This window comes from Borostomias antarcticus (assembly GCF_949987555.1).
Source record: "Borostomias antarcticus genome assembly, chromosome: 9".
Lineage (NCBI taxonomy): Eukaryota > Metazoa > Chordata > Actinopteri > Stomiiformes > Stomiidae > Borostomias > Borostomias antarcticus.
This window is the reverse complement of record NC_140242.1, coordinates 18,314,977-18,336,528: the sequence shown is the minus strand read 5'-3', so window position 1 is coordinate 18,336,528 and position 21,552 is coordinate 18,314,977. Positions and strand designations below refer to the sequence as shown.

General features: G+C 45.8%; 1 protein-coding gene across 1 annotated transcript in view; it reads left to right on the top strand.

The window, feature by feature from the left end:
* The window catches only part of LOC311312860 (cytosolic phospholipase A2 zeta-like), a gene marked incomplete at both ends in the record, with an annotated part of 68,845 nt that overhangs the window by 22,300 nt on the left and 24,993 nt on the right, over positions 1-21,552 (top strand). The window contains 8 exons of the mRNA XM_084442867.1: positions 1,275-1,497; positions 1,646-1,763; positions 1,918-2,055; positions 2,156-2,263; positions 3,987-4,166; positions 4,498-4,670; positions 4,856-5,042; positions 6,294-6,487. Coding sequence (XP_084298993.1) covers positions 1,275-1,497; positions 1,646-1,763; positions 1,918-2,055; positions 2,156-2,263; positions 3,987-4,166; positions 4,498-4,670; positions 4,856-5,042; positions 6,294-6,487 — 1,321 coding nt within the window. The remainder of the gene's footprint in view (positions 1-1,274; positions 1,498-1,645; positions 1,764-1,917; positions 2,056-2,155; positions 2,264-3,986; positions 4,167-4,497; positions 4,671-4,855; positions 5,043-6,293; positions 6,488-21,552) is intronic.

Below are 21,552 nucleotides of genomic sequence, written 5' to 3'. Positions count from 1 at the left end.
CACACTCAGGGGAGGTGTGTGGTCTGTGGTGTGATGCTACCACTGTAGTCATAAAAGTGTGCCTGTACCTTTTAAGAGAGCCTGCTCGTGTCCCCAAATTCAAATCCCAACTGACACTGAGCAGCCCTTCATTCACTTCAATGTAAAGAATGTCTGTGTAGCTTAAAAACTGTAGCCATGTCGACAAGTTATAAAATGGGTATGAATTCAGAATTAGCAGCTCAAAAGTTAGAGTGCGTTGCCATACGTTTTAATGGGGAGCGCAGTTGCCGAACAAATCGTCATACAGCGAAAACTATAAGTCACACAGCGTAGATACTTACATTGTACGAATCAGCACAGTTGTGTGAACGTTTTGATGTATAATACTGTGTGTATGAGCTGTTAAAACTGTAGGCATAGCGACAAGTTGGAAAATGGGTGAAAATGCAAAATTAGCAGCTCAAAAGCCAGAGTGCAGCGCCATATGTTTCAATGGGGAGCGCAGTTGCCGAACAAATCGTCATACAGCGAAAACTATAACTATAAGTCACACAGCTTGGATACTTACATTGTACAAATCAGCACAGTTGTGTGAATGTTTTGAGTTTTCAAAACTGTAGGAGTGCCAGCAGTTTACAAAATGTGTGAATATTTTCAAAGCAACAGCTGCCACCACTCTAAAAACATAGTGATACTGAACATTCCACCAGAGTTTCAATGGCACAAAAATGACTATTAAAAGTTTAAGGTATAATATTTTATGTGGATTAAAATAAACATTTTTTCAAAAATAATACATCCATAGGGCTTTGTGAAGGCTGCAGAGTAAAAGTATTGCTTTTCCATAAAAAATGTCTGAAATTATTACATTATGAAATTTTGATGGCCCGACAATGACACTCTGTTGATATCATACCAGCTAATAGTATTACAGCGTATTAATAATAAGCAATACTGAATAATAATTATATTAATTAAGGATAATACTACTACTACTACTACTACTACTACTACTAATAGTTATTATTATTATTATTATTAACTATTAGTAGTATCATTATTATTATTATTCAGTATTTCTTATTATCATTATTATTATTAATAATAATAATGATAATAATAATAATATATCATTTATTATTATTATTTACTAATCCCTGTCCAACAGTTGGATGATGATGATAATAATAATAATAATTATTATACTAATAATACTACTACTACTTATTATTATTATTATCATTATTTAAATTATTACATGTAATTATCATCATCATATACCTGTTGGACAGGGCCATGTCCAAACTGTACGAGCTAGCCGATTGGTCCCAGCGTGACATGGAAGAGGCCATCTCAGCGATGGAGGGGGAAATCACCAAGAGTTTCATGACGGCCTTTTCCAGAGAGAAGATGAAGTATTACAAAGCTGAGATGCACAAGAGAGAGGAGGAGGGGCATCTGGTGTCACTCATAGACATGTGGGGTCTGGTCATTGAACACCTCACTCATGGGAAGGTATGCAACACTCAGTACACCACTATACAACACCCCTGTTACAGTTGCCAAACAGTGATGAAAGGTATCGATTTGACTTGATGCGCATTGCACCCTTCATCAGATGTGTGTGTACTGTCCGTTCATTTCTCCTCTCTCTGTTTGATAGAAAAACTGCTGTACCTTGTCTGAGCAGCAGAGGGCAGTGTCGGAGGGCCAGAACCCTCTCCCCATCTACACTGCAGTCAACATGAAGGGGGGAAATAGAGGCATCGTTATGGAGGCTGGTAAAGCTAATTTTGGCTAGCTCCCCGGAAACCAACACTGTTACACTCTTATTAAAAGGTGCTTCATATCCTATGTGATATGTTTGGTTTTGTTAAGTATATGATAAATAGGGGTTCTTTTTTTGTTTTGTTTTTTGTTTTTATCCTGTCCCAGAGTGGTGTGAGTTCACTCCGTACGAGGTGGGCATCTCAAAGTATGGGGCTTTCGTCCATACTGAGGACTTTGGCAGCGAATTCTACCTAGGTCGCATGGTCAAGAAACTCCCAGAGGCACGTCTGCCCCATCTGATTGGTGAGTGTGTGTGTGGTGTGTGTGTGTGCGTGCGTGTGAGAGTGTGTCTGTGTGCTTCTTTCACAGTAGCTGTGGTGTTCTCTGTGCTGTTGGTTGGCAGGCATCTGGAGCAGTGCATTCTCGGTGAACCTGAATCAGCTGTGGACGGTTATGACTGGAGCTGCACCCTCCTGGAGCCCCTGGCTGGCTCAGGATGTGAGCAATATAGGTACACAACTACTCTGCCTCTCTCACTCACTCACTCACTCACTCACACTCACTCACACTCTCTCTCTCTCTCTCTCTCTCTCTCTCTCTCACACTCTCTCTCTCTCTCTCTCTCTCACACTCTCTCTCTCCCTCTCTCTCTCTCTCACACTCTCTCTCTCTCTCTCACACACACTCTCTCTCTCTCTCTCTCTCACACACACACACACACACACACTCTCTTTTACTCACTCACTCACTCACTCACTCACTCACTCACTCACTCACTCACTCACTCACCTCACTCACTCACTGTGTAGTAACTTCACACACATTTCTCTCTGTAATTCAGGCACCCATCTACTGTTCTTCCAGATACAGTAGGTTCAGCCTCACATTGGGGACAGTTAAGCATTTCATTGGTCCTGGTACCCGTATCATGAACATATGGCAAATAAATCATTTAGTTATTATTTATTGGCGGTGACGATACTGTAATAAGAAATGTGTTTCAGTTATACAGTTTTTACATCAGTGGTATTAAAGGGCAATGCTCGTTTTTGACAACCTGGACCTTATTTACGACATATTATAAGAAGTTTGACTCACCGAGATCACTTTGGTGTAGTTCGGAGGCCTGTAGAAGAAATTTAAAATCCAGCGCGAGCCAGTATATCCATGTAATGACGGTGATCGGGGCAACGAGAATGCAGTTTCTCAAAATCTATTTTCGGCCGCTAAACGGTTGATTCATTGAACGGTTGAACATTCGCTGCGCTACGATCGTTGTTGGTGCCGAGAATATTGTCGTCGTCATTCGTCAGCAACAATCCGATCGTAGCGCAGCGAATGTGAGCCGGAGAATAGCCAGTCTGCGCGCTGGCCTGTGCGCATGCGTGCTGGAGCAAGTGGGGAAAGGCGTGTAAAGATCATATTACAGAGGCTAAAGACCCCGTATTTGAAAACCGAAACAATGCCTCGCGTTGAGGAATCTCAACTGTCGATTCATCCAATCTGATTGATGAAAACAACCGATTAGCGGCCGAAAATAGATTTTGAGAAACTGCATTCTCGGTGCCCCGATCACCGTCATTACATGGATATACTGGCTCGCGCTGGATTTTAAATTTCTTCTACAGGCCTCCGAACTACACAAAAGTGATCTCGGTGAGTCAAACTTCTTATAATATGTCGTAAATAAGGTCCAGGTTGTCAAAAACGAGCATTGCCCTTTAAAGCTACAGTTTGTACGATTTTAATAAGATTTAACATTTAAATATCTCTTTATTTCACTGATAAATCGAGAGGGGTCAGTGAATGAGCTCCTCTGTGAAAACAGAATTTTTGTACACCGCTGTTTGGCTACAGCAATTCTAAAATTTGGAGTCTTGAGAACGACACCAGAGCATACAAAAGGTGGCTCCTCCCATAGAGGTGTGGCCACACCTGGTTCAAGGCATGTGTATGCTCATTCAATCAGCAACACAGGGCATTGTATAAATACCTATTGTACTTACAAGTGAGTACTCTCAAATGTCGATGGGAAAATGAAAAGGTTGTACTGTAAAGCTTCTGTAGAATCGCCTTGACTACGCCAATATAATGATATAGCCATCAAGGTTTGCTTCAAACACTCTACATACTCTCCTGAAACTATATATTCTCCTAAAACTCTACACACTCTCTTGAAACTCTACACACTCTCTTGAAACTCTACATACTGTCCTTAAACTGTCCCCTGGCAGAGGAAGATGACGAGCCCACCACCCTGGACACCTACCTGGTCTCGCCTGTCAGTCCGATCGTCAACGCCATCTCCAACTTCTTCAAGGGCCGGCCTGTCGTCGCTAAGACCTACAACTTCATGCGTGGCTTCTTCCTGCACTACGATTACAGCAAACACCTGAACTTTAACGCCTGGAAAAGTAACTTAATACATTACTTTCCTTAATCGTGGAGCGGTTGAATAGTATTAAAAACACTGTAGAATGAGGATAACGATTTATCTTTGGGTGTTTCTGACAATTCACACCAGGAAAAATTCCTGTCATCTACAGTATGGTGTTTCTTGACTGCTTGATTTTATGGTCAGGTAACGTTGATTTCTGATGTACTTTTCTCACATGCTGGTGTTGACGTCCTCCTCCTCCATTGCTCTCTGTAAAGCACATTGTGTTGCCTCTGATATGAAATGCGCTATACAAATAAAGTTTGATTTGATTTGATCATTGCCATCATTTGCCATCCCTTGTACAGACACCCATCCTGACGCGTTCCCTAACAGACTGACACCCACTGACTCCACATTGGAGCTAGTTGACGCTGGCCATGCCATCAACATCGGCAGTCCCCCGATCCTGCGTCCCCAGAGATCTGTGGATGTCATCCTGTCCCTCAGCTACTCATGGGATCCACAGAACGTGCTCAAGGTAAATGGGGGAGGTGATTAGGCGACCATTTTGGAATCATAAGAATGACATTTATTCATCTGAACTGTTTATTTATGTAAAGTAAACTAATCTGTTCTAGGAAATCATATTTTATTGACTATTAATATGAATCTGAAAGTTATTGCTAGGCGATCTTTGACTGTGCATTTTGTTCTGTCCACCAGGTTTTACAGCAGACTGATTCTTACTGTAAGGACCACAAAATCCCCTTCCCAAACATCGACTTCACCAAGCTGGGCTCTGAGCCAATAAGAGAGTTCTACGTCTTTGAGGACAAGGAGAACCCCACGGCCCCCATCGTGCTTCATATCCCGCTTGTCAACATCTCGTTCAGGAAGTTCAAGGCCCCTGGTAAGGTCTTGGCTTGGTTATCAGGGCCACATTCCTTCCCAGATGGCTATCATGCCCCCTTCTCAGTACTGACTAGGCATGTAACGATTCACTCAACTCACGATGCGATGCAATTCACGATGCAGGGTTGACGATGCGATTTTCTCACGATTTTTTTACAAGATGAACTTGCAGACAAATAAGTGAAACATTTTTTTTTATTTCAAAGCTAAATCTGCATTACAGTGGGGTAAACTGCAATACTTGCATGCTGTTTTTGTTTTGTATTAACTTCTCGCCCTTTTCATTTCTGAAAACGGAAACCAAAATGCGTCCACACATCTGACTTGAAACTTGCGGGTGCATCCTCGATTTCGAACTCACTCGATACCTGCACGTTTGCCGCTGTCATGTTTCTCATTCTGTCAGAAATAAGTGACGCATGACGCAGATACTCAAAAGTAGGTGACACCCTCTGCTGTTCAAAAAAGGGCATCGCGATAACCGTTCATCTGCACCGATTTGAATCGTGACACCAAAAAATAGATTTTTAACTGCATCGCGAGGCATCGTTACATGCCTAGTACTGACTAACATTCAAAGATTCAGAATTTATTGTCTATTTGTTTGGGTAAAAATTGAAAATTGTCTCCAGTTTAATTTCAAGACTTTTAAAAGTAAGTTCAAATAATTTGTCTAGGAAAATATCTCAAACTGCCAATAGCCACAATTCATTAACAGAGGTAACTTGGCAGCACAGCTCAAAATCAATACTCAAATCAAACTCCCCACATTAGCCTGCTAGTTTTCTGTCCAACTGTAGAGTAATGCCCTTTCTGCAGAGCCACAGATATTCCCCCATAAATTGTACAGCTTGTTTAGTTAGATGCACAGCAAGCAGAGCCACTGAGAGAGCGCAGCACCACAGAGAGCGTCCACAGGTCCGACGCTCAGAAAGGGATTGGAAACGATGCTGCATGGCATTAAAAATGTATCACATAATTTTGTGGAGAAGAACTGAAGCTCTTGAGAAAGGGCAGACATTGCGCATGGATACAAAGCTAGTTGGCTAACTAAGTAGGCTAACGTGGGATCTAATTCGAGCATTGATTTGGAATGGCAACAAGGCAAATAGCCTGAACCACATTCAGAGGTGTGCGGTTATTGGGTGATCAGACCCAGCAGCCAATCGGAATTGAGTATCCAACCAAGCCATGGCACAATATACCAATTAATTAATTAATTCCATACTCATTTGCTGTGACTTTGCAGGTGTGGCACGCAAGGGTGAAGAGGAGATGAAAGCGGGGGAAGTTGACGTCAGCACTAACAGCTCTCCATTCAAAACCTCCAACGTTACCTACTCTGTGGAGGACTACAGGGCTCTGGTGGACCTCAGCGCCTACAATGTTGCCAACAACCAGGACGAGATCCTGCATGCGCTCCGCAGGTCGCTGGAGAGGAAGGTGCCGGAGGAGGAGGGAGACACGCACGAGGAGCACTCCTGCAAATTAATGAAATGAAGAAATCCTGTAAAAGTGAGACAGAGGGTGTCAGAGAGAACCAAGGAGAAGATTTGGAACCAGTCATTCAGCCTAGAACTGTAGAAACTGAGCAATCTCCCGATTCTATGAAGAAACTCTCCAATCTGAACTGAAAGAAAAGAGGTTTCAGAAAGAAAAGAGGAATCAGAAAGAAAAGTGGATTCAGAAAGAAGTTTCCAGAGAGAAACACTGATCTGAACTGAAAGAGGCCTGACTCAGAAAAAAAGCTTCAGAGTCGTCGCTAGAATGAAATGTTGAAGAAAGATGCTGCAATTGACAAAAAACAGCTGATAAAGAGCAGACTAGGCCAGACTGCAGCTGGGTTCTCTCTCACACTCTCTCACTCTCACTGGTCACAAAGGTGCTTTACTGCCATGACAAGAAAACTGCATTGTAATACCAACTGCATTGTAATACCAACGCGCTGACAAGAATCAAAAGGAGAGGAATAATGATTGTGAAAATAATGAAAATAAATTGAATCAATCGCTTTGTTTTTCCACAAGTTCTCCCTTCAGTCTACTCCTCTCTCTCTCTCGCTTTCTCTCCCTCTCTCTCTCTCTCTCTCTCTCTCTCTCTCTCTCTCTCTCTAGTTCTATTGTCACTTTACTATTCCTAGAGAAATGGGCTCAGATAGGGGAGCAATATCCACTCACTTTTTTTTGTAGAAAGTTTTACAGTCAACTCTTCATAAAAAAGAGTCCAGACCTGAATCAAATTGAGCATCTGTGGACATACTGTATCTGAAAATGGCTGTGTACCAACGCTCCCCATCCAACCTGACAGAGCTTGCAAGGATACTGCCAAGAGTATGCCAAGAGGAATGGGCAAAAATCTCCTGAAATCAGTGTGCCAAGCTCATAGCTTCTTTCCCAAGACACCGCAAAGCTGTAATCGCTGGTGCATCAACCAAGTATTAGGCTAAGGTGTGTACAGATATGCAACCCCTAAATAACCTATTTTTGTCAGTAAAATAAAATGGCATCTTTTCTAAAGATGTAGATGTTTGAGGCAAAAAATGAACTCAATCTATTGTAGAATAAGTCTGTAAGGTAATACAACTTGGAGAAAGGGGTGTGCAGAATTTCTGGCTTAACCGTATGCATGCTAAGGATGTGACAGGTTACCCTAGACTAAGGAATCATTTACCTACAGTAAAAGTATACTTACTCTTTAATTTCTAGCAACCACACCAACAGACATCTTAATGAGTAGAGCCACCAATTGTGTGGTCTCAGAATTGTATCCAATCAGGTCACAGGAGTGCAGTTTGGGGCGGAAGTGGGGAAAGCAGAGGGATGTATGTGGTTAGAGGCTGGACGAATCTACTTGATCCATTATTGATTATTCAACAGAATCCCAGTGAGGGTGAGACCCTGTGGGCTGAAGAATTAAGACCTGTTAGAGGGAAGCTGGAGCTGGGCCCTAGTACTGGGGCTCTGGGAGACAAGGGCAACTTCCTGAAGAAGGGCATCATGTGTACTTTGAGTTGAGGTCAGCAATGAGAACCATGCTTTACTCATTTTTAGAATGGAAGCATATTCATGCTTATTAATTATTTATACTCATGCTTTTAATACAATTTAAACATTCCATCAAAGAATCCAAAAAGCTCAAACCCAAAAAATGCATGTAAGTATATTCAGCCCAATCTCACCAGTCTGCGTATAAATGGCACGCTTTTACACCATGCATATCCAGTACAATTCTGCGTGCAATACATACGCCGAAATCAGAGTTTGTAGTTGGTTGTACAGCTTGGAACACGTGATACAATTGGGGTATACATTTGCGAGCGCTTTTGATAGTGGGCAGGGTGAGTTGAACAGATCGGGTTGGTATATTGGAGATTGGACATTTCTGACCACCACTGGAGGTTTGGTCCTGATGTAGGACAAGGTCATTGTTTCGTTCTTTTTTCTTTTTTTTTACAGGCTATGAACGTGTAAATTGTAAGATTTCAGATTATATACCATGAAGAAGATATGCTTCTGTTAATGTTGATACACCTGAAATCACTAAGCAGAGGAAAAGGGCTTCAAAGATTCAGAGCTGTTCACACTTCTCACAAGACATGGACATATGACTATTTAGTGATCCTAAAACTGTTGTTTGTTATATTGAGTGGGTTCTTCGCAACATCAATTTTCATAATATGAAAAAAAGGAAAACAGTAAAAAAAAAAGAAAAAAAAAAGTATTTTGTCCTCTAGAGTATTTTGAGGACTGCCTACATCAGGACCAAACCTCCAGTGGTAGTCGTATTTAAACCTTGTATCACTCAGAATTCAAAGTCTCTTCATCTTTTTTTAGCCATTCCATATCGCTTTCAATTCTTAACACTTTTTAGGACTATTAACAGTAGTACCATGCAAGCTATCCAAAGTAAATGTTTTGACTGCTTTTAGCAAGCACAAATTTCTTACCTTTATCTTATCTTCTGTTTAGAGTTTCACAAAGATATGGATAATTTAAAGATAACCCAAGTAGTTTCATTATAAACATCTCGTTCTTTGTTGAATGTATTTCCTAACTCATAGTCTAGGAAAATGTTCTTTTTTGAATGTTTACAATGTGACACTATGTACATCCTGAGACAGCACAGATGCCGAGTAGCAAGGTAGGTTGCATCCCACTGCACAAAGCAATGCCTCCAATTGGCTCTTCGATATTGTCACCTCCGGCTGGTGTGGAACCACAGGGTGGGCTCTATGTGTAAGCTACAAGGCTAGGCTTCACAGAGCAGTGTGAGAAATGTCACTATAATACTCGTGAAACGTCACCACAATGCTCATGCGTCCTTGTGCCCTTGGTCATGTGTCTTAGTGTACATGTGATACACAATTTTTGGGGACCACTTTCTGAAACTCCATGGAATCTATTAATTCTTTTAACATGTTCATGTTGATACTGTACATCTGAGACTTATAATTTGACTGCCTTATTTCAGCTTTTAAATAAACCATGTCTTGAAGTGGTAGAGAGAGAGATGTTCATGTGACCCCCCTCCATCTCTCTCTCTCTCTCTCTCTCTCTCTCTCTCTCTCTCTCTCTCACACACACACGTTAGCCTGAGTTCCAGTTAGCGGTTGTCCTGGTGAGTAGTGGTATTGAGTGAGAGTTCCTTGGGGAGAGATATGGGGCCTAACAGTTGAGTTCATAACAGATACCCTGCCTGCTCAGTGGCTCTCTGCCCGGCTGGGAGAACTGGTCCGCTGGAGGAGGTCTGCTGTAATCTGCTCTACAAGATTCCAGAGGGGCTCTATGGAGCACCCTGTGGGGAAAACATTTGAAAAAGCCTTTAAGAGGCCTCCTTTGGCTCCTTATATACACACACACACTCATACATAACCCTGTAACTTGTGCACGCACACACGCACACGCACATGCACACACACACACACACACACACACGCACACACACACGCATACAGTACACACTGTAACTCACACTTGCAATACACATACTGTATTCCTTAATTGTAAACAGTAAACAGTGTGCTGGTTCCGTGCCGTAGTGTCTCAGTCACGGCTGTGTTCTGTGTCTGTGTCTCATTAGCCTGTTTCCCCCGGGGCAATAGCTCAGGAATGTGACAGGGATCTTTTTTTTTTACCATCTCTTCACATTCAGATACCCAACCCTCTGCCTGTCCAGTCCTCTGTCCCTCTGTCCAACCCTCTGTCCCTTTATCCAACCCTCTGTCCCTCTGTCTGTCCCCCGGCCGTTCCTGCCCTCTGTCCCTTTATTCAACCCTCTGTCCCTCTGTGCAACCCTCTGTCCATTTATCCAACCCTCTGTCCCTCTGTCCCTCTGTCCAACCCTCTGTCCCTTTATCCCTCTCTCTGTCCCTCTGTCCAACCATCTGTCCCTTTATTCAACCCTCTGTCCAGCCCTCTGTCCCTCTGTGCAACCCTCTGTCCCTTTATCCAACCCTCTGTCCCTCTGTCCAACCCTCTGTCCCTTTATCCCTCTCTCTGTCCCTCTGTCCAACCATCTGTCCCTTTATTCCACCCTCTGTCCAACCCTCTGGCTCTCTGCCCAAAACTCTGGCCCTTTATCCCACCCTCTGTCCAACCCTCTGTCCCACTGTCCAACCATCTGTCCCTCTGTTCAACCCTCTGTCCCTCTGTCCAACCCTCTGTTCCTCTGTTCAACCCTCTGTCCCTCTGTCCAACCCTCTGTCCCTCTGTCCAACCCTCTGTCCCTCTGTAGTCAGGTATATACGGGTGGTGGTGACAGAGGTGTGGGAGTGGGTGGGTGTAGTCAGGTATGTAAAGTGGTTAATGAATGTACAGTTCTGTAGACAGGGCTCCTTCTGAAGTGAAGCAGGGTTTATGAAGTCAGTGTTCTGTCTTAATGAGCTGATTAGGAAGACGTCCTTGTTAAACACATTCTTACTTCTCAGTCATTTCTCGACAGTGAGGGTCCATTATAGTCCGTTATAAAACATATGATTGGTTCGTAGCCGTGCTATATTATGTTCTCACAGTTGTGAACATTGAAATGATTCAAAAGTACAAACGTACTCTATCACAATTCCCTTGTGCAAGGTAGGTCTATTTACCCACTAGGAGGGTGCAACTTTATTGTTTTTTTTAATGAATGGATATTGTTTCACCTGAGTCTGAGGTCTCAGTGGTTGTATTAAACCAAGCTGGAGGCAGCAGTAGTAATCCCTTCATCAGCACTTTCTGCTTCATCACTCAACCTTGTGTTCACATGCAGCCGGTGGCTGAGGATGGCATCTGTCTCGGGCGTGTGTGAGCATGTTCAGCTCCTCTGAACACTGTGTTTAAGTGCTATTAATACAGCTCAGCTGGCAGAGCAGCGGAAAACCTGGAGAGTTTTTCTGGAGAGGGAGAAAGGTGGGGAGCGAGAGAGCTAGAGAGTCAGGGGAGACGGACTGGAGAGAGAGAGAGAGAGAGAGAGAGAGAGGGAGAGAGAGATAAGTTAACAGTTCATGTCTCTGTTGAGGGCGGTGGTGTTGTGTGCGATGCAGTGTCTTGGTTTTATGGAAAATAACGGTAGTAAATCTCCTGTAAGTATTTTCCAAGATGCGATCAGTGGACGTGTTATTGGCTGAATGTGACCATAGGAACGTGGGGTGGGGCGGGTCTCATTTGACTTCCGACCTCCAACATGTCAGACAGGAACGGTGGGGACAGTGCTCCTAAAACTACTTCCTGTAGTAAGCAGGTGGTTTACGATTACAGTGATTCAAAGCCCCGGTCCGGTTCTCAGCGGTACTGTGCTTCCCAGACCGGGCCGGCCTGCAGGTCAGGTCAGCGCGTTCGTCCTCCTCCTGACTTCCTGGCAGAGGCCTCCTGTCCAAACACCCCGAGACAGACCTGCTCCTCCTGGGGTCGTGTCCTCCGGGGCCTCCCCCCCTTCCGCTGCTTTGTGTCACTCTGTTGGGGTCCAGGGAGGGGCGGTGTGTGTGCGTGTGTGTGTGCGTGCGTGCGTGGGGGAGTCTTCTCCTGACGTCTGTCCACAGGCTTGATTGTCCTCCTAGTGTTTGTCTTCCTGCCCACAGGCCAGGGTTGACATTGATCAGGGCTGTCCTGCTGCTTCGTTAGAGATAAGCTCGTTAGGGAAGTCCTTGATAAGAGCACCCTCGTTAGGGTGAGGCTAGTCAGAGAGGATGTGTGGGGATATCCTTGATGGTGGGGAGGAGGAGGAGGAGGATGGAAGTATGTCTGGGGGCTGCCAGCATGCGCTGCTGATGACAGAGAGAGATGGAGAGGGAGAGGGAGGGAGAAAGAGAGAGAGACAGAGATAGATAAATAGAAGTGTATGTGTGTGCGTGCGTGTGTGTGCGCGCGCGTGTGTGTGTATGTGTGTGTGTGTCTTGTATATGTGCGTGTGTGTCTTTGCCCTAGGCCTCATATACTGTAGCTGCCTGTCTCTATCTGATGCTGATCCACTCACTCTGGGCCTCAGATCCTGACCAGGTCGGGTTCTGAGCCGTCGTCGTGTTTCTTTGAACTTGACCGGAGCCGTGGCATTCCAGTTCAGGTTGACCTGACCGTAGCACACTTCACAGCACCGCTAATCCGCCCAGCGTGTAATCTTCTGTATAAACCCCCCTCTGGGGAGAAATGGACCGGTCCTGACTCCACTCTTTAATCACTGGAATATGTTATTAATGTTGGAGGAAAGGGAGGGCAAAGGCTAACGTTGCTTCCTAATGACACAGTGCCTTATGTTAAGGAAAAAGAAAACGCTCAGCGTCATCATGGAGAGGTGCTGGTATTGGGTGAAATATACTGGACAAAGAAATGAAACCACACACAGACAACTGAAACCACACACAGACAACATGTCGGCCGAGCAAAGGCCGAAACGTCTGTTTGATTAAATCACCCAGCATCGAGAGCTTGAGTGTGCGGTTTCATTTCTTTATCTCGGCCTTGTGTTATCACTGCATAAAACAGGATCATATATTCTCATCTAGTGAGCAGTGACCTCGCCTGTATCATCCACACTCATTCGTCAACTCTCACCACAAATAGAGTTTGACATTAAGGGGTTCGTTCGGGTGAGCTGAGCCTCCTTCTTGCTTTCCTAATAAAATGTTAATCCAACTGAACTTGACCTTGAGATGTGATTTCCATAGAGATTAGCTACATTGGCTGAATAGCATAGCAGGCCAGTCTCCAAATTACTGCCTCAGCTTGAGCTCTGAGCGCCAAGAGGCTGCTCATGAAACAAGGGGGAAAATCCGTGAGTCATTAAACCTCTTTCAAAGGTCAGACCGCAGCGCAAAGCAGCTCACAGCCTTCCACACACAGGGCTTTCAACAATATCTTTGTACAGTAGGTTCCCGTGTACATTTCCCTACGCCAGAGTAATCCTTTCTTCAGCTCTAGTTTTCCATACAACCCATAAAGCTTTTCATTTCTCTCACTGTCGGTTCTCTCATACTCTCTCTCTCTCTCTCTCTCTCTCTCTCTCCCTCTCTCCTCTCTCTCCTTCATTCACGCCTCTATTATTATACGATGTTCTTTCTTTATTCCTACACACAAACACACAAGCCCCGTGAAGCCCTTCCTGGCTCGGTCGTGGAGATACCCGCGCCTCTGTAGACGTGCCAAACCTGCCGGGTCTTTGTATCTCTGAAGTCAGACGGAGAGGAAGGATGAGGGTTTGATCCCCAGTTAGGCCTGTCCTCTCTGCTGACACGCACGCTTGGTTGCAGGTTCTGAAAGGTTCTTAAGTTGGGCTGATCCTCTCTGCTTGGCACACAGGCTTGGTCGGAGGATCTGGAAGGTTCTTACTGATACCAGCCTGCAGCTCAGCCTGTTGGACCTTCACTACAGTCTTAGAAAAAGAAAAAACAACTTCAAAAAGGTTTATTTGGTTTTACCTGTGTTGGGGAACCCTTGGGAAAACACTTGAGGAACTGTTTGTGGTTCCTGGCAGAACCTTTTAGCGATTATATGGTCCTAGGAAGTGCCTGTGTTTGGTAAAGTATTATTAAATCTAGGTGCATTAGCTACATACTGTACCTACAGTAGCGTGCTAATAATAGCCCATACTGTTTCAGGAAATAGTCGGGGGGAGCCTGTAAACCTTGGGGGGACGGAGGGGGGGGGGGGGGGGGGGGTTGGCGGGGGGGTTGTAAACCTGCTCTGGAGAAAATATGTCTCATTTTGTCGTGAGGAGGAGTGCCAAAATATTATTAGTATCACATGATAGAGTGGGAGAGTGGATTCCTGCCTCCATCTGGCGCCTTAGCAGCTGGTGCTGTGGTCAGCTCTACGCAGGAGTCCACTATTATATTAAAACATTATTCACTTACAGGCAGCAGTCAAGACATCCTCCATGTTAGGCCGGGTTCAGATACAACAGTTAAGTATTTACTGTACATCAAATCTGACACATTGAATGCTCATCACTTTCAATGTTGCCTTTTGGAAAACAATGAAAACTGTCCTGGCTCTGCTCTCGCCCATATATCGTAGGCGCACGCACACCCACACACACACGCAAAGACTCTCATTCTTAATTTGCCACCCTGTTCTTTCTTCCAGTCCTGGGATGTTTTGACTGGAAGAGATCAGCAGTAGGATTGGAGCAGAATGGCTCTTGGGGGAGAGGAGCAGCAAGCTGTCAAAACCTGCAGCTACCCACCGACACACAACACACTGAACACACACCTAGCTACTACACCTAGCACTACAGCTAGACACCGACACTGAACACACGCCTAGCTACTAAACCTAGCACTACAGCTAGACACCGACACTCAGCACACGCCTAGCTACTACACCTAGCACTACAGCTAGACACCGACACTCAACACACGCCTAGCTACTACACCTAGCACTACAGCTAGACACTGACACACAACACACTCAACACATGCCTAGCTACTACACCTAGCACTACAGTTAGACACCAACACTCAACACACGCCTAGCTACTACACCTAGCACTACAGCTAGAAACCGACACTCAACACATGCCTAGCTACTACACCTAGCACTACAGCTAGACACCGACACACAATCAATCAATCAATCAATCAATCAAAGCTTTATTTATATAGCGCATTTCATACCCAGAGGCAACACAATGCGCTTTACAGAGAACAAGGGAGGTGGGCAGACATCCCACCCCTACATATTCCAGAGGGAAGCAAAAAACAGTAATCACCCGGGGGCCAGATAAGTGAGCTGTAAAAATTCTTCCCTGACCCCTCTCAGCGAGGCGATCGAGCAAGCTCCTGGAGTATGTTTGTCTACCGGCTAAGAACATTTATAGAGCAATAAATAACATTAAATTACATTTTCAAAGTAAGAGAGGCTAATAACATAATAGGAGAGACATGGCAAACATTGGTGTATGTCTGTGTGTGCATTAATGTGCCTGGGCCCAGATAGAGGCAGGGGTTGGGGTAGGGTGGGGGTAGGAAAAGGATACGGACCCGGGTTAGGGTGAGGGGAAGGGGATCTGAGCCCAGGACTGGTGTCTGTCAGTGTGTGTGTGAGTGAGTGTGAGTGTGCCTGGGTCCAGGTAGAGGCAGGGGTCAGGGGTAGGATGGGGGTAGGAAGAGGATACGGACCCGGGGTAGGGTGAGGGGAAGGGGGTACTGGACCCAGGCCTAAGGCCGGAAGTGGGCTGTTGTATGTCTGTGTGTGCGTGTGTGTGTGTTAACTAATTTGCTACGACATCTGCAGCAGACACAGGGGTATCTATCGGACTCAGGGTGGTCTACTGGTGACAGTGGGGCATCCACTGGACCTGGTTAGAAGATAGGAGGGAGAGAGAGAGGCACTAGGGAGAGGGGAGGCAGAACAGGGTTAGTAGCACACGGAGCCATATATAGAGCAATACATTACGTCAAACTACATTTTCAGAGCAAGAAAGGCTAAGAGCATCATGGGAGAGGTGTGGCAAACACTAATGTGTGTGTGTGTGTGTGCGTGCCTGGGCCCCGAAGGAGGCAGGGGTTGGGGTAGGGTGGGGGGTAGGAAAAGGATACGGACCCGGGTTAGGGTGAGGGCAAGGGGATCTGAGCCCAGGACTGGTGTATGTCAGTGTGTGTGTGAGTGTGCCTGGGTCCAGGTAGAGGCAGGGGTCAGGGGTAGGGTTGGGGTAGGAAGAGGATACGGACCCGGGTTAGGGTGAGGGGTAGGGGGTACTGGGCCCAGGCCTAAAGCCGGAAGTGGACTGTTGTATGTCTGTGTGTAGGTGTGTGTGTGTTAACTAATTTGTTACGACATCTGCAGCAGACACAGGGGTATCTATCGGTCTCAGGGTGGTCTGCTGGTGACAGTGGGGTATCCACTGGACCTGGTTAGAAGATAGGAGGGAGAGAGAGAGGCACTAGGGAGAGGGGAAGGCAGAACAGGGTTAGTAGCACACAGAGCCATATATAGAGTAGTACATTACATTAAACTACATTTTTAGAGCAAGAAAGGATAAGAGCATCATGGGAGAGGTGTGGCAAACCCTGATGTGTGTCTGTGTGTGTGTGCGTGCCTGGGCCCAGATAGAGGCAGGGGTTGGGGTAGGGTGGGGGGTAGGAAAAGGATACGGACCCGGGTTAGGGTGAGGGGGAGGGGATCTGAGCCCAGGACTGGTGTATGTCTGTATGTGTGTGAGCGTGAGTGTAGGTGTGCCTGGGTCCAGTTAGAGGCAGGGGTCGGGGGTAGAGTTGGGGGTGGGAAAAGGATACGGACCCGGGGTAGGGTGAGGGGAAAGGGAACTGGGCCCAGGTCCAGGCCTAAGCTGGATGTGGACTGGTGTGTGTCTGTGTGTACGTGTGTGTGTTAACTAAGTACTACAACATCCACAACTGACACGGGGGTATCTATTGTCTGCGGGCGACAGTGGGGCATCTACTGGACCAATGTATACAGAGGATTCACAGGTAGGTTTGAGGCTGCCTTTCTGTGTCTCAAGTTCCTAGCTAGTGATTGTAGGCTAGGTCGAAAAGGTATGTCTTGAGGTCTCGCTTGAAGACCTCCGTTGTTTCGGCCCTTCTTAGGCACTCCGGTAGGGTGTTCCAGAGGTTGGGGGCATAGAAACTAAAAGCTGCCTCTCCGTGTTTCTTGGTCCTGGCTTTTGGAACTGTTAAAAGTTCAGTACCTGAGGATCTGAGTGGTCTGTTGGGCATGTACTTAACAAGCATGTTTGAAATATATTCTGGTGAGTGATTGTGGAGAGATTTATAGACTAGTAGTAGTATTTTAAAGTCTATTCTAGAGTTGACAGGTAACCAGTGTAGTGATTTTAAGGCTGGTGTGATGTGTGCCCTTCGTCTAGTCTTAGTGAGGACTCGTGCTGCAGCATTCTGTATCATTTGTAGCTTAGAGATTGCTTTCTTTGGTAGGCCTGATAGTAGAGCATTGCAGTAGTCCAGCCTGCTTGTGATGAAAGCATGCATTAATCTTTCGGTGTCAGCCTGAGAGAGAAAGGGTTGCACCTTGGCAATGTTCCTTAGGTGGTAGAAAGATGTCTTTGTAATATTCTTTATGTGGTTTTCGAAATTAAGATCTGAGTCAAGTATGACACCTAGGTTTTTAGCCTGGCAATTGGTGTCAATTTCCAGAGTTTTTAAGTGTGCAGCTAGTTTCTCTCTTTCAGCTTTTTCTCCAATGATCAGTACTTCTGTTTTGTCCTGGTTTAGTTGGAGGAAATTATGTGACATCCATACATTTATATCTGTAGTACACTTGACAAGGCAGTCAACCAAGCTGTAGTTACTGGGTGTTACAGAAATATAGAGTTGGGTATCATTTGCGTAGCTATGGTAGCTAATGTTGTGCCTCCTGATGACACTGCCAAGGGGCAGCATGTACAGGCTGAAGAGTAGATGTCCTAGGATCGATCCTTGGGGCACCCCACAGGTCATTGGGATCTTTCCTGAGCTATAATCACCGAGGGCGACGAAGAAATCCCGACCGGTTAGATAGGTCTTAAGCCAATTTAGGACTGGACCAGAGAGGCCAACCCACTTTTCCAGTCTTTCGATGAGGATTGCATGATCTATAGTATCAAAGGCTGCACTCATGTCCAGGAGGACGAGAACAGAGAGCTCTTTGGAGTCAGCATTAATTCTGAGGTCATTTACAACTTTGACTAATGCCGTCTCTGTGCTATGGTGGGCGCGAAAGCCGGACTGGAAAAGGTCAAGGGTACAGCTTGTAGCTAGGAAATCATTAATCTGTTTGAAAACTATTTTTTCCAGAATTTTACTCAAAAGGGGAAGGTTGGAGATTGGTCTAAAATTGCTAAAAACTGAAGTTGTTTTTCTTCAGTACGGGTCTCACCAGAGCAGTTTTAAGTATTGGTGGGAAGACACCTGTAGATAGGGAGTCATTAACAATGGATAAAATGTCATAGGATACAGAGTCAAAAATAGTTTTGAAAAAATCGGTGGGGATGGGATCCAGCAGGCATGTGGAGGTTTTGAGTTTGGATACTACTTTCCTCAACATTTCTGTGTCAATCAGTGTAAACAGGCTCATATGTCCATTGCATGGAGGGAGAGGATCTGTAAACGGGATGCATGGCCTTTCCTGGGTGATATTTCTCCTAATATTCATAATCTTATCTCTGAAGTAAGCTGCAAATTCCTCACATTTGGAGGTAGAGAGCAGGTTATCAGGTGTTTTTACGGCAGGGTTTATTAGGCTATCAATTGTTGAGAAGAGCACTCTTGAATTATTTCGATTGATAGATATCAATTTTGAGAAGTGGTCTTTCCTTGCATTTCTTATTGCTTTATTAAAAGCAGAGAGATGTTCTTTGAGAATATTATGGTGGACCTGTAGCTTGGTTTTACGCCATATACGCTCAGAGCTTCTGCAGGTTCTCTTTAGTTGATATGTTTCCTTATTTCGCCATGGAGCTTTATTATTGGTTGTGATCCTTTTCAGTTTAATAGGTGCTACAGAATCCAAGGCTGCCCTTACTCTGGTGTTAAAGGTGGTTGCCAAGTCTTCAATATGTCCTAAGGGCCCCACTTCTGGAGTTGATAAATTGTTTGTGGTCATTATTTCTCTAAAGCTATCGGCTACTGCGGAGGTAAGATAACGTTTCTTGATAAAGCGCTCAGTGCTACTTTTGACTTTAGGAACCAATGCAGTGAAGAAGATACAGAAATGGTCGGAGAGAGCGAGGTCACTAATAGAGGAAACAGTGATAGTCAGGCCCTTAGTAATAACTAGATCAAGGGTGTGGCCGCGGTTGTGGGTTGGCTCAGAGATATGTTGGGTAAAATCCATGGAGTTTAGGAGGTTGATAAAGTCCCTAGCTTTCGAGTCCGCCTCAGTGTCTACGTGTATGTTGAAATCTCCAGTGATGATAATCTTATCATAATTTGTATGGATGATGGACAGGAGTTCTGAAAATTCTGTAGAGAAGGCAGAGCATTGTTTGGGAGGCCTATACACGGTTACTGCCAGAACTGGGGGCTGGCATTTTAGGACAATAGCGTGGTATTCAAAAGACGCGAAATCATCAAAGGAGATGGTCCTGCAGCTGAGGGCATCTGTAGCTATGGTGGCTGTACCTCCACCTTTTTTCCCACTTCTGATAGATTGAAAAAAGCTATAGTTAGGAGGAGAGGCTTCAATGAGGGCTGCTGGTCCATTTATATTTAGCCAGGTTTCAGTTAGGAACATACAGTCTAATTTACGTTCACATATAAGATCATTAATGAGAAAGGTTTTGCTTGGTAGGGACCTGACATTTAGAATCGCCATTGAAATAGCTTCCGGAGAAAAGGGCTGGCTCGCCTGTCTAGTAGGCCTGGATAGTATATTCACTGGAACGGATATCAGGTTTTTTATATTAGATCCACCTGACTGTTTCATTATGGTAATAGGGGTGCGGTGGGAGATAATTCGCTGAATGGCATATTCAGGTGGGCAGAATTTGTTTATAGAAATATAAACGTCGCTATGCCAGGTCTCAGTGAGGGGCAGGGAGTCCAGGTCTATGGTGATGGGGCGCTGGTGAGATGGAGCTGGTGTAGCCCGACCCGCGGGTACAGGAGGTTTCTGTTTGGCAGTAGGGTGGTTGAGACGGGTCAGGCTAACCCCACATCAGACGCTGGAAGATCTCAGCGTCAGGTCCATATTCATACTGAGCAGACGGGCACCTGACCTACTAGGATGGAGGCCGTCCCTGGCGAAGAGGTCCGAGTGGTTCCAAAACGTGGTAAAATTATCTATGAAGGGAAGCTTCAACTGGCAGCAGTAGCCTTTCAGCCAGATGTGGAGCTGACGGATCCTACTATATTTGGCATCACCATACCGGGGGGAGGAGAAAGGGCCAGAGATGATGCAGGTCTTTCCTGGTGCCTGAGCAGTGGAGATCAGGTCCTTGAAATCCTCCTTCAGCCGCTCAGCTTGATGTCATTTGTTCCGACATGGATGATAATGGATGAGGCCAGGGGATAATCTGCGAGGAGTGATGGCAGAACAGTCCTGATGTCCGAGACCTTAGCTCCTGGGAAGCAGCACGTCCGGGCTTTCGGGACCACTACATGGCGCACCATGGATGATCCGATGACGAGCACAGATGGGGGGGCGGGCTCAGTGGCGGGCCCACTGGGCTTAGGGGACTTCCTTTGCTGCCTCACACCTGAAGGCCAAGTGGTAGAGGGTGGGGGCCGGGGGTCCCCTCGGTGGACTGGGCTATGCTTAGGCCGGGGAGCAGGCTTATTAGCCTGGCTATAATGCCGCTCACTAACCGGAGAGGTGTGGGTGGGCTGCGGAGTATGGGTATGGTACTGAGGAGGGCTGGGTGTGAAATGAGCCTCAGTAGCAGGGAGCCAGGACGAGGAGCTGATGCTAGTATCCTTGGACCTCTTGGATTCAGGCTCGGCCAGTAAAGTAAAGCTATTCCTCAGTTGGAGGGTGTCGACGTCGGAGTGTTGGGAGGGGACCCTGGAGGTTTTCCTTCCTCGTTTCCTCCTAACAGTGGCCCAAGGGGTGGAGCTTAAATGCTTGGGTTTTGCTCCGAGTCTGGGCCAGGATTTCTCACTCAGGGGGAGATCGAAATCCACATTCCCACCCTCGGATGCCGCCGACGGTGGAGCAGTGGGAGGCTGGACGTCGACATCTGGGTCGGGTAGCACTGAGTCCAGGTAATGTTCGACTTGATGTATAGAGTGTAGAGTAGAGATCCTTCCTTCCAACTCTGAGATTATTTGGCTACGCTGGAGGCAACCCGAGCAGTTAGGGGCGGGAGGGTGTGGAGCCATCGCGAGACTTGTTAAAATAATTGCGGAATTAAAATAAGAGGATAAAACCGCCAATCTATTTGCTAAAGGCGATGCTAGCGGGGAGAGGGAGTGCTATTTACGTAGTAATGCTAACGGGGAGGTAGGGCTATTTACTTAGCCGTGCTAGCAGGGGGAGTGGGGGCTGCTAGCTAGCAGTGCTAGCCGGGAGAGTGGGGCTACTTACCTAGTAGTGCTGGTAATACTCACGCAATCTACTGGGAGCAAGGCACGCCTCCGGTGTGTT